This window comes from Clavelina lepadiformis, chromosome 3 (genome assembly GCF_947623445.1).
Source record: "Clavelina lepadiformis chromosome 3, kaClaLepa1.1, whole genome shotgun sequence".
Classification (NCBI taxonomy): domain Eukaryota; kingdom Metazoa; phylum Chordata; class Ascidiacea; order Aplousobranchia; family Clavelinidae; genus Clavelina; species Clavelina lepadiformis.
The window spans coordinates 769,950-782,521 of NC_135242.1; the positions used below are offsets into that span (position 1 = coordinate 769,950).

Sequence of the window (12,572 nt, forward strand, 5' to 3'; positions counted from 1 at the left end):
TGGTGGGACACCTTGCTATACACCAGAAGAAAATGAGTGAGAGCAATAAATGAAATCAACAGAAAACATTGAAAGCCAGATTTTAATTTTTACTTTGTATTTATTTCCTGGCAAAGTCACAATTTTTACAAATAACCATATGAAGAACTGTAAACTTTATGCATTGTTTTATCGACCTGACAACTTTGATAATATGCCTTACCACTGTTTACTTTCGTAACCCTTTGATTGATTAAATATACCTGCTTGCTTATTAGAGATGCTTTGTCCTGCTGCTGCTTTTTATGGTTCGATATTTCAGGAAAGTTTGATTGCTTATACCTTTACTGTGCTTATACCAGTGCAAAATGTACCTATACAATATACGCTTTTTTAATAACTTTTGCTTCGTTGCGTAATGTTGGACGTGGCTTGTAATTTATGTTGACTGATTTCGATTTGTCAAAATTTGTCAGTTCCATGGCGTTATCTATGGATACGTTGTTGAGATAAGTTATGTTTATAACTCTCTGTGTTCTCTGGTTCCTACAATCATAATTTAGAATACCGCCAGATAAAAACGAAACGTCTGCTGCAAATTTGTACGAAATGTTTTTGCTTAGTCTGTCTATTCTTCCATTTATGCTGCTTGTGAAATAATTCTTGAGTTTTCATAACACATATTCCCGTACATGTAAGTGGCCTAAATCATAATACTCATAGTATTTTTATTGCTTTTGGTCAAGGTTTTATCTGCTTCTTGACAGTCAGTTGTATGAAATATATCATAGATAATATTTAGTAACCTCATTTACTGTGCTGGCAAGTTTTCTCCCAATTTTTTTAGGTTCGATTACAATTGCAATATATTGTATTTATGTGCTGAATTTTACCGATGCCTTTGTAATGCAGTTCATTGTTTTGCTTCTTTATTGCGTTCAATCTCGTCTGTTTTTCAGCGATTGCCTCATAAAGCTATATTACGTTTTTCATTATTTTAAAATGTTACTAATTTATTGCAGACTGTTTGTATAGAGATAAGCTGTTAGGAATCTGCTCCAACTGCCAAGTTAAGAGCTCCCTGGCTTTGTTGTGATATGGCGTGACATCAGCCAGTTACATGGCGTGACTGAAAGTCATCAGCTAGAAAGAATTTCTGGAAAAATTAAATTTGTATCAATTTTCTGCAAAAAGTGACGTCATGTTCAAAATTGTCAACATTGTCTAAATTGGTCTCATCAAATATGTCTATGTTTTGACTCGATAATATAATTTTATCCTCATACCCATGATAATGGAACCGTCTTCGAACCTCTTAGAACCGATTCGTTAATGCTTTGCTTCAAATGTGCGAGCTATTTTAACAATGATATATTTCATAGATATTGACGTAAATCTAAACACAGTTTAAGGTTTCATGTTTGTTGAAATTTTGGGACTATTCGCTTAAATCATAATGACAAGCCGAGGAGATGAAGAGAACTTGGCAGATCATGAGCAGAAGTTGGCTCATTTCATTGTCGGCAAGATCACAAGAGAGCTGAAGATGCTGCGCATAGATTTAAAAGAAGACATTACCAAACTCTGGCAGAAAGTGAACACTTTTCCTCATAAGCGGAAGGCCCCGGATATCACCGAGGGAAGCAAGAATTTTGTTGATGAAGTTATAGTTGATGTTGATGATAACACCGATATTGCATCGTGGGAAGATGAAGCAGGAAGTTCCCTTTTATCGTTGGAAATATCGCAAGATTACAGCGCCACAAATGTTGCCGTGGAAGACAACTTACTGCTTCCTAAATCGACCAATCAGAGTAAAGAAAAGTTTATCAACAATAAATGGACATCTAGTTGTGATAAACAAATTACTGGGACTACAACACCACATGGAGAGAGAAATTCTTCGTCTAAAGCCGTGGAAAAATCAAAGATATGCTTCGCACCAAAATCGTTTATTTATCTACCACAACCTGGCTTAAAAAAGAAAATTTCTGGTACAAAAACAACGAAATCAAATAGTGAGTCTATCGACTTAGCAAGTCAAAATGCCTTCCTTGGTGAAGTGAGATTTGTTTGCGAAGTTTGTGGTAAACTCTATCAGTCTAAAAGTCGACTGACTGACCACGTGAAAAGCCATTACCTAGTTGACTTTCACTTCGAGTGTGAAGTGTGCGGCCGGTCGTTCAAGTATCGCAACAGCCTCCAGGAACATTTGGTGACGCACACAAGGGAAAAACCGCATAAATGTGATGTTTGTGACCGTGCATTTGGTGATAAAAGCAGTTTCCTGCGCCATATGAAATCTCATAAAAACGAACGTAAATACCCCTGTCATGTGTGCCCCAAGCGTTTTAATAACAGAGGGAATTTGAATAAACATCTTATAACACACACTGGGGAGCGGCCATACAAATGCAAAGGATGTGGGAAGGCTTTTAACAATAGAAGTGCGTTGAGATCACACCAAAAAAATATGCACAAGGAAAGCATTGTTTATACGTTTTGAAGCCAGTTTTAGCAGATGTTTTCCACACTTTTCACCTCATGAATCTCACGATTGTGAAATATTGTATACCTCATTACTTTGATTCCGAGACACGTTTTTATGTCACTAGTTCTCTGTCAGATTCTTCGTACAGGTTCACTTCACCTTTTATATGTCGCTCTACCCCTGGATATCTTTTGCAAAAATATCAAGTTGCATTCTCCCGGAAAATGCAATATTTAGAGACCAATATACAGATAATACCGTGCTTATTTTAAGTCAAAACATATTGTTTTTTAATCCCACATGTATGTCATCAGGTGGTTTAAACGAAAGTTTTTGGCGACATGACAAAAATATCATCCAGAAAATGCTTCAAGTATCAAGTTTAATGCAAATACAAACTGATCGTTTTGAGAAATGTGCTGAAAGTTTGTAATTGTAAATACCAGGCTATACTTTAAATCAACTTTTCTTGCATCGTTGTCCCAGAACTATCTAACATTAACTCACTGCCTTTCGACAGCTCAAATTTTCAGTAAGTATCTGTAAGTAGCCATGGAAGGATTCTTTCGCCTACCTTGCTTAAGTGTCGATGAAATTACCGACATGATTGACAAGGAGGTTAAATTGTTGCGTTTCGAGTTACGAGAAGAAATGAGATTGACGGAAGAGAAATTGGACAAACTTCTTTTTATGAGTAAAACCCTACAAAGTCCGTTGCTAAAAGCAAACTGGCAGAAAACAAACGACCAAAAAGACCCACTTTTCACATCATCTTCTAACTCGGAACAAGGCTTTGAGATAAAAGTCCCTGATAGCTCAGAAAATGCAGAACCCACAACTGAAGTTTTCATCAAAGAAGAATCTTCAAGTGCAGACATGGACTGTTCTCAGACACATGAACCACATGAGTTTGGAGCTGATGTTGATGATCTGAGGGAGGAGAACAACAAACTAACAGAAAAAAAGAATGAAGTAACTGGGAAAAAGGTTGGTGACAGTAAACGTTTCGTGCAAGTTGTAATCCCTGGGATGCTGTCTCTGCTTTCAAAAAAGCATCAGGGCACCACAGTTGAAATTGAAATTACGGACGACAAATCTAATTCCCTCCCAGAGCAAGCCGCATCGTCAGAGAAACAAGGAACTAAACCGAAGCGACAAAAAACTACTTTTTCCTGTCAGGAGTGTGGTCGATCATTTGGAAGGAGGAGGAATTTTGTTTTTCACATGAGGACACACACTGGTGAGAGGCCTTGTGTTTGCCCTCACTGTAATAAAGCTTTCCGCCGTGAAGATTCTCTCAAGCACCACATCGGGATGCATAATAATGAAAGACGCCACGTATGTGACCTGTGTGGAAAGCGGTTTCGATCCAAGGCCAGTTTAAAACAGCATCACACCATCCACACAGGTGAGAAACCGTTCACTTGCAAACTGTGCGAGAAATCATTCCGTCACAGCAGAACGTTGATGAAGCATCAGTCTGTGCATGCTGAGAAAAAAACTCTTCAGTGTGTGTATTGTGGCGGGCTATTTGCACGAAAAGAATCGCTTCACAGACACTACGCTACTCATAAGGACCTTGTTCGACTCAAGAAATAGGTTTGACAATTTGTTATAGGCAGAAAGACGGAGATCTACAAGCATAATAATAGATTTTATCTTTGGCAACTCTTCTTGTGGACTGGTGAAAGAATATTGATTTGTTGTAGTTGTAGCCCATTTCATTCTGTAATGTCTTTGACACTTACCCTTATTTATTCCAAACTACAACAAATTTACAAAGTAATCTTTTGGCAAAACACTTAGCAATTGATTTTAATAAACTTTGTACAAATGAGGTGTAATCTCATCTATCACAATACAGTTAGCTCACAGTGTTTGGATTCGTAGGCAACTAGTCAGTGGAGTGTGGCACTTATCAATGGAATAATCTCAATGTAGCATTTACATAGCACAGCATACATCAAAGGGCAAGAGGTGAACAATCTCACTGAGGTTTAAAATAAACATTTAAAGTTGTAGCAGAAGACAGAAATGTCACAAGGTGGCAAACGGTCCAATGTCGTGTCTCTTTGAGCGTCTCTGCACACACATGGTGAACGCGGGATGGCTGCGTTTTGCCACGTTCAACGAAGACTGCAGCGAATATACATTCGGTGCGGGAACATTCGCTGCAAGGTTTAAAACAAAACTTCAACAATGAACACTTAGTTGAAACTGAATATTACAAAATGCAGCATTTCCGCTTCATTGTAAACTCACGCGTCTTGACCCAGGTTTTATTGGGCAATTTGCAGCCCATCGAGAAAGCCGGGGCCCTTGACATGACTTGTCGTTTGGCCAAATCCGGCTCGTACTGGTTTGCAGCTGGCATCTCCGCCTTTCTGGCGATCATAGACTGGAAGTTACGTCTTACACCTGTATTGATATAATATAATGTACACTTGTCACAAGGAAATTTATTTTCATTGAAGATAACCAGGGAGTTCTGGCTGAATTTAACTGACTACACACGTCATAAAAACATTTTCTATTAATGTTGGTTAACTTTACTTGCCGATACTGTGACTTGGAAATTCTGGTTTCGATGCCTGCTTCGGTCCGAGGGTTGATTTTTGCTCATACTGCGAACCGGAAGGCCACCTCAACTCGTATTCTGTTTTTTGGGTGAATGGGGTGTGTGAGCGGATCCACAGTTTCGACCACGCTTTGCGGCCACCACCCGCTACAAAGTAAATGAACAAAAACTCTTAAATTATATTGACGGAGGGTGGTGGTTTCCTGAAAAGATTATCGCAACCACATCATTGAATGAAACATCCAGGATGTGCTCACCTTTCTCTGCATCCTTTCTGCCAAAGGAATATGCCGGCGCGTTTGTCTCGTAGAGAGGTTTGTTGCGCGGTGAGTAAGTGGTTGCTGTGGGACCAGACATGTCGATTTGCAGAGGTGGTCTACTTTCCATGGCCACATGATAAGCTGTAACAGTTAAAATGGAAATTGGTTCACTCACAGCTGAATGCGACCAAGCAAATTAGTTTAAGTTGCCTGAAATTTTGAATGAAACAGCAACCACTGTTGATAAAATACGAACTCGTGAAAGAGATGATTCTACTCACTTATAAGCTTCACAGGCATCCGAAGAGTTCCATCGCTGAGTAGTGAGTTTGGTCGTCTTGCTCGCATCTGCTGTCTGTGGAAAATGTGTAATTTTATAATTTGCTCATAATAAAAAAAATGAGAAAATCATAAGAGTGAAAACAAAAATCAAGTCAATGTATACCAATGTTGTAATGACTATAGTCATACTTTCTCATGACTCGAGTCAAAGGTTCTAAATGACTCGAGTGACTTTATGACAGTCGTGAAGATAAAAGTAGAGCTTTAGATCAAAAAAAAATAATGATGTGATTTTTTCGGTGATATTTTCTTAAAAATTACACCTGAGCTGTAAAAAATATCAGCCAAAATAATTTACAGCCATGGCAGCATAGTAACTAAGTTAATAGGCTACAACACATAGTGTGACCTTAAAATGCTTATAAGTTAAAGGCATTGCCTTCACACAATTTTTTTCTCACTCGAGTCAATTAAAGTTATAACTTGAGTCAGAAAAAACATGATTCGGTATTTACCTCGCTGAAGCTGTTGCAAGCCTCATGAATTTTTCCCGAACACTTTGATCCGACGATTGCCTAAACAGCAAAGACAAGAAAAAGTTTTAATACAATCATCATGACAAAAATATAACCTTTAATTCCTACATACCTTCCAGTATGAGGTGGTAGCAATCTGAGGTAGCTGGTATCAGGATTAAAGTAGGGTATCTTGGGTTTGTATTCCGAACCCTGGGTTTAATGAGTTTCATTAAAAACAGAATTGAAACTTTGATAATATCAAAAGACAAGTTCAATATTTGATATAATGTTACTGAATTCAACCAACTGTAAATGATTTATTTAACTATATGAAGTATCTGTTTGATATATTCACTGAGCCTACATCTTGCACTGCCGTAGAATAGGCCTACCATATTCTCATCGCCAAAAAAGAGGACAATTTCTCCAGCAAGTACAATGCAAAAAAAGTTTTACGTTTAAAGGACTTATCACATGTTTTTGGATAATTACACGCAAAATGCACAAGTAATGCATTCAGCTTCAAAATCATTATGTCTTTTTCTGAAACAAGGATACTTCTGCCGCAGTTCATCAGAAAACACAGTGTTCGTCTTTGGCATTATTGCTTAGCTTTATTTAGATTTTATGTTTGTCTAAATTAAAACAATGATAATAAAAATGATTAGACCTCATGCTGTCGCTGAAAAGTCATTTAACTTGACTTAGGCCTTATGCCGAAAAGTCACATAAACATATAATTCTGTTGAAGATATAAGCCAGAAAGCGCAAAATGCAAAAAAGGAGGACATTTGGGCGTTTTTCAGTGTCCTCGGAGGACAATTCATTTTTCTTTAGAAAAGAGGACATTTGGTAGCCCTAGCCTAACCCTAAAATATAACGAGACAGCCTGCCTAACCTTGTGAGCCCTAGTTCCAGTGACACATGTTTTGTTTGTATTCACCTACCGTAGATGACCCTGACACTTCATGTTCTACCTCAGGGGTTGGCATATGCACTGATGCCGCCCGTTGCTTTGCCGTAGCCAGTGTCTCATGTTTGACATCAATACCTAAACACACATCTCATGATTGTTTAATGTAAGCAACCTCTTTTGAAGCATCAAATAGGAATGCAGAAACTTTATTTATTTACAGGTCGATCTGGTATGTTTCAGACATAAACATTTTTCCCGCTTCAGAGAAAACATAAAAGAATTAATGGTGCAATGAATATACTTAGGACAAATGTTTATGTTCAAAACATGCCAGGCTAACTTGCAAATAATTATAACCCCTGCGCTTGGTGCTTTCATTGCAACGACACCAATGGTTGGGTCTAGTATACAAGTGCACAACCAGATGACATCACTATTTGAGCAGCTGGGGTCTAGTATATAAAGGCATATTGTTGTGCACTTGTATAATAGGCCCCCAATTTCAAAATCGACTTCCACTCTTCCTGCATTTTATCATTTTACATTATAATTTTGAGTTAGCATGAAAACTATGGTAAAAATGTAAAGACTTAGGTTCAATATCGAAAGAAAATGCAAAATGTAAAAGACAAATTGTTTGCAAACCACTATCTGCGCCATCATGTGACGGAGGCCTATCTTCATGTCCAAGAACTCGGTCGACCTTTTGTACGACTGAAGTGAAGCTGGGAAGGCCTCCTTGTTCTATTGCTGCAAGAATCATACGATTTTCCTCCGAAAAAATATCAACATCCTCAGGGGGAGAATCCATACTTATTTTTTTAATTATATTTTACTCGTATCTTCATCTACATTCAGGCATTGTGATAATGCTCCTGGCAGCCTGGGTTAAATAAAATACCATGGTAATATTAATAAGAATTTCCACTTGTTGATATGATGGCAGCAACAAGTCGTACAATATTTGAACGCATTGGCAGTGGGTTAAAAAATAAGCAGGTTTAATTCAAAGTGGAAAATGTGGCACACGCACGAAAGTTATCACTTATCAACCTGAACAGGTGAACATCGAGTTTTTACAAATTTACGACGAATCTATAGAACAACTTAGCTCATTCGGGCAGCACCAGAAATAGCTGAAACGTTCCCTCTAATTGCTCGCCATCAGACTCTACCTATGCTGTACTGTGTTTGTTGCCAATCATGTTTACCACAAGCGCCGGATAAACAATAGTTTACAAATTGTTTAACCAATGGACGCTGATTGTGTTTCCATGGACCAATTTGTATACATTTGTCGCCACTCAAGTGTGACCGGTATTACATCATATAATTGTAATTAATTTAAAGAAGAAATCGTGAATTCAAAAATCTAACCTTTCTCGTCAATTTGTTAAATGTATTTTATAATATCTGTTTACAGTGAGATATTGTTATTTGTTTAGTTTAGTGCCATATTCTGGAATTAGAACAAAATAATATTCTGATATTATCATTTCAGTGCGCGCTTTACATCAAACATTGTTACATCATACAATACTTTAAGATTGATTGACGACAGTTAATGACAAAATGAACTTTTAAGTAGAATATCTACAAAAAAGTAAAATCGTTGATAACGAAACTTCGCCTACTTGTGTATGAAGGTAATAAAAATCTTTAGAAATTTTTATTTATGTAAAACATAGACGTGGTAACCTTCTATCGGTGTAGAACCACTGTAATTCACAAATTGCACGTTTTAAGCCCTTGTGACGGTTACGTCACGAATCACGAGTTGTTTTTCGAAGCATTGAATTTTATTTTGAGATGATGCAATTCAGTTGTTGACCAGACTTAAATTCTCCTTAATGACGTCAAATAATTTCCTCAATTGAACTGGAGTTTCACATATATATACCGATGTAATGTGTGCAATCTTTCCTTTTAGCCTTTTAACGTGATTGATTTCACTTGTTACTGAGCGCAATGTAACATGCAGTAAGCTTTGCCCGAAGGTGAAAACCTTTGTGTCTGATAATAAATAAAAATGGAACTTTATTATTTAGCAATTTGTATAGACAGAATTTAAACTACTAACAGCATAATCACGCCGTTTGAGAAATGAGAACTCATATCATCGAAGCAGAAGTAAAACAAGTCATCAACCATCAATCGTCCTCGCTCATATTCTAACAATAACTGCCAGCACACGCGGTTTTTATGACAGATATGTTTGTTGTGTAATACTTCACACAAGTAATACAGCAATGAATATTAATTTGTCATACCCTCAGGGTTTTGCCGCTTTTTTCCTGTTCGTTAGTTGTCTATGAACAATCCTTGTTTGACGATTCTGCAACGAAGTTAGCAACTAGTTAGCAATTAGTTAGCTACGAAGTTAGTTAATATTTTTCGCTCCCACTATCAATGGCGAAAAATAAAAGTAAACCAAAAGTTTCATTTTAGCAAATATTTATTTTTTAACATTAAAACCCGTTTTAAACTCGTCACGCTTCATCGCTTTGGCGTGTTTGCCACTCCCCAGAAAGTGGTGTTTGCTTTTAATTTCGATGCCAGTAAGTGTGGTGTTGAAAAGCGTGTTGTTGTTTTTTAATTAGGCTATGTGGATGGAAATTTTTGGCACCTTAACTTGCCAAGAAATTGATCTCAATGAATGGTCTGATCTGAAAGAAATTCAAGGATTGCAGTTAGTTCAATTTTTTATTTTCAGATCGCAATATTGTGGCGTTTGGATATAATCAAATTAAACAAGTTCTATAATTGGCATTTGTTAAGCAATTTTTGTTTCTCCAGTTAAATTCTAAACAAATTTGAAATGTATTGTTCCTAGTTTAATCCTTACTCAATCTTAGTTACAAATCGACATGTGACGTAGTTAAGTGTGTCAAGTGGTTTTCTGTACCCGATGTAAATCGATTTTAATTCTTTGTGATAAAAGCTTAGAATGTAACATGGACAAGTAGATACGTGTCATTGTATGGCTAGTTTGGCACTCGCCCATTGGTCAAAATACGGGAGTATAAAACCTAATGTTTGGTCTAAATCTCTCTCTTCTCTCTGAGTGATTTCTTCTGTTCTGCTGAATTGAAGTTATTGCGGAATTATTCGGAATTGGAATGATTACTGAATTCGAGTTATAGCCTGGTTAAAAGCAATCTACACCACCATCATCCCCATAATATAATAAAACACTTCGTAATACACATTAACAGTGTATTTTTCACATGCATGAGATAGTTGATGAGACTCGTTTGTGCAAGTACCGAAGTTCCCACTGTGACCTCTAACATACTTCTGAAAGAATCAAGAGTTTATCTTTCATTGGTTTGACCATAGGCTGAATATTTTACTAGAAATTTGTATTAATTTAAAATAAATGCGTTCTGGATAAGTTTAACAAAATATAACAACAAAATCATCCTCTTGATCTAAGCGATGTGGCGGCTGGTATTTTATTATCTAAACAATCTTTGGGATAACAATATGGTGTCATTGCGTCAACAGTTTGCAATACAGCAGAATCCGCTTAATATAACCACGGATAACATGATCACCCGCTTTATAAGACCAGTTTGGTACGGTCCCGAATTTTGCCACATAAAATTCTCCGTTTACTACGCAAAAAATGTAGGCCTATGAAACTTCAAAAAACTTTAGCCCCTTCGACTAAGTTAGATTCTCAATACGCCGGTGGGTCCGCCCGCTTCAAAAATGCTTCTTCCATCACTGGTCAACAATAGCAGCCTGTCAATGACTGAGCAGTAAGCAATAACAGGGCGCTTTTTGAAAATAGCAGGCTGCTGTATAACAATAACAGTCGTTCTTTTGCAACAAAATCGTGCTTCAGCAACCACGTGACGTCACCAATTGCAAGGTGCTTTTAAAAAACAGCCAGCTGCAATTGGTGACGTCACAAGTAAATTTTAACAGTCTCTCAGTCAAAGCTGGTTTTGTCAAAATACTCTGTTTCGCATATAGACAGAGTCTAATGGACCAGCACATTAGACGGAGTTGCATGCTGCAAACTGTTTTCGCCATACTCACTCTACCTACAGCTGCAGATCCAGCTCTGCAGTGTTGGAATGACAACATTTCTACAGAAAGTTTAGGTCATTGGCGAGATATAGGGAGTTGATCCAAGAACTACCGCCTCAAACATAAAAATATCATTATTGTCAAACCAAGAGTCAGAGTCCATACTTTTTTAAGTGTAACATGTTAAAATCTGCTTCCATCTAAAAACTTCGATGACGTCGATGAAAAGGATCACAGCAGGCTACTTATGCAAAAATTTAAGACTCATGAAGCGCTGGGTTTTACAAAGGTCATCATCTTGCACAACGTATTGCTATAACCATTCTGCATTCATGCCACTTTGCATCGAACTGGTATGTGTTTAACCCTATCCTAACCAGGCTTGCGAGTTTACTAAAAAACTAGGTGTGGCCGACCCCGCACACACATTTTCAATCGTTAATTACTAGAAAACTATACGTCGTAAACTGATCGGATTTTGACAGGTTAGTAGAAAAATCATCTGGCTTCCTGTATACATCATAATTGTAAAACTAAAGAAAGTGAATTTTGTGTAAATTAAGTATTTCTAAAAGTGACACATTTCTAGAAATTCTTCTTGTTACGCCGCGTCCCCGCTGTGCGGAAAACCAGCTGACCGCGAGAAGAGAAGGAAAGAGACTAGTTAGTCGAGTTATTGGTGCGTAAATGAGTAATACGCTTCAATGCGGAGAGCAGAGCAAAGCAGAGAAAAATTATGAAAATATCGCAATAACTTCAAAATTACAAAATCCAACTTTATCAAACAAACATTGACAGATAGCTGAACATTTTTTAGGAAAAGTCACCAAATTTCAAGTTTCTACAGCAATCAATGCAACTGTACGCCACGTTTTGCTATGACAGTGTGCGGGAGAAGCCAAGCCTAGTTAGAATAGGGTTAAACAACGTTCTACGGCGATGACGTCACATGTACACACTTCACAGCCTTAAGAAGCCTTCATCAACATCTTGTAACAAATAAAGTTAAAAACACTTTGTTTCCATTTTCGGAAGCGGCGAATTTTTATATTTCTTAGAAAATAGGCTAAAAATAACTTCAGTTCGTTTTGAAGCAAATTCTACAAAATTGTACAAGATGGTTAAAGTTTGAAATCATCAAAAATCTGCCAAGAATTTTAGCCTGGCACTGTCAATTGTGAAGCGTTTGACTCAAAAAACCACCTAACACATAGGCTTACCATATTTTTGTGATTGAAAAGCGGGACGCTTCAGAACAACGAGCCCTATCAGACAAATGTGGTTCATATTTTACTAGAAGTATGAGACTATTTTGGATTCCTATCGTCAGGGACAACTGAAGTAGTAAGACACCAAGAAAAACTAAAATAATGGATTTTACTAGGAAACAAAACAATGTTCAAGCATTTGTAAATTTACATAATCGTCCAATCATACTTTTCTGTAGACAATACTTTCTTCCAGAAGTCTATATTCAACTTTATTTTCTCATAAAAATCACAGCAGGAAA

The 12,572-nt window shown here is 37.2% G+C and overlaps 2 protein-coding genes across 2 annotated transcripts; one reads left to right on the top strand and one right to left on the bottom strand.

Moving 5' to 3' along the window:
* The first annotated feature begins 1,133 nt into the window (after positions 1 to 1,133).
* LOC143448545 (uncharacterized) lies at positions 1,134 to 4,223 on the top strand. The gene is made up of 3 exons (XM_076948344.1): positions 1,134 to 2,480; positions 2,785 to 2,895; positions 3,018 to 4,223. Exons 1-3 carry the CDS (start codon positions 1,436 to 1,438, stop codon positions 4,067 to 4,069), a joined length of 2,208 nt encoding a protein of 735 aa, XP_076804459.1. The 5' UTR covers positions 1,134 to 1,435; the 3' UTR covers positions 4,070 to 4,223.
* Positions 4,224 to 4,309: 86 nt separating this feature from the next.
* Positions 4,310 to 7,931, bottom strand: LOC143449160 (protein STPG3-like). Its single transcript, XM_076949252.1, has 9 exons — positions 7,670 to 7,931; positions 7,056 to 7,159; positions 6,239 to 6,318; positions 6,106 to 6,165; positions 5,590 to 5,663; positions 5,306 to 5,449; positions 5,028 to 5,195; positions 4,733 to 4,888; positions 4,310 to 4,641 (listed from the first exon to the last, which is right to left on the bottom strand). Exons 1-9 carry the CDS (start codon positions 7,833 to 7,835, stop codon positions 4,508 to 4,510), a joined length of 1,086 nt encoding a protein of 361 aa, XP_076805367.1. The 5' UTR covers positions 7,836 to 7,931; the 3' UTR covers positions 4,310 to 4,507.
* Positions 7,932 to 12,572: the final 4,641 nt, after the last annotated feature.

Excerpts from the sequence above, each read along its gene's own strand:
- LOC143448545 (XM_076948344.1), top strand. The coding sequence starts at position 1,436 with ATGACAAGCCGAGGAGATGAAGAGAACTTGGCAGATCATGAGCAGAAG. Across the intron at positions 2,481-2,784 it reads GGAAAGCATTGTTTATACGT|GTGGTTTAAACGAAAGTTTT; the intron begins TTTGAAGCCAGT and ends GTATGTCATCAG. Across the intron at positions 2,896-3,017 it reads TTTTGAGAAATGTGCTGAAA|TAGCCATGGAAGGATTCTTT; the intron begins GTTTGTAATTGT and ends AGTATCTGTAAG.
- LOC143449160 (XM_076949252.1), bottom strand. The coding sequence starts at position 7,835 with ATGGATTCTCCCCCTGAGGATGTTGATATTTTTTCGGAGGAAAATCGT. Across the intron at positions 6,166-6,238 it reads CTACCACCTCATACTGGAAG|GCAATCGTCGGATCAAAGTG; the intron begins GTATGTAGGAAT and ends TTTGCTGTTTAG. Across the intron at positions 4,642-4,732 it reads TAAAACCTGGGTCAAGACGC|CGAATGTTCCCGCACCGAAT; the intron begins GTGAGTTTACAA and ends TAAACCTTGCAG.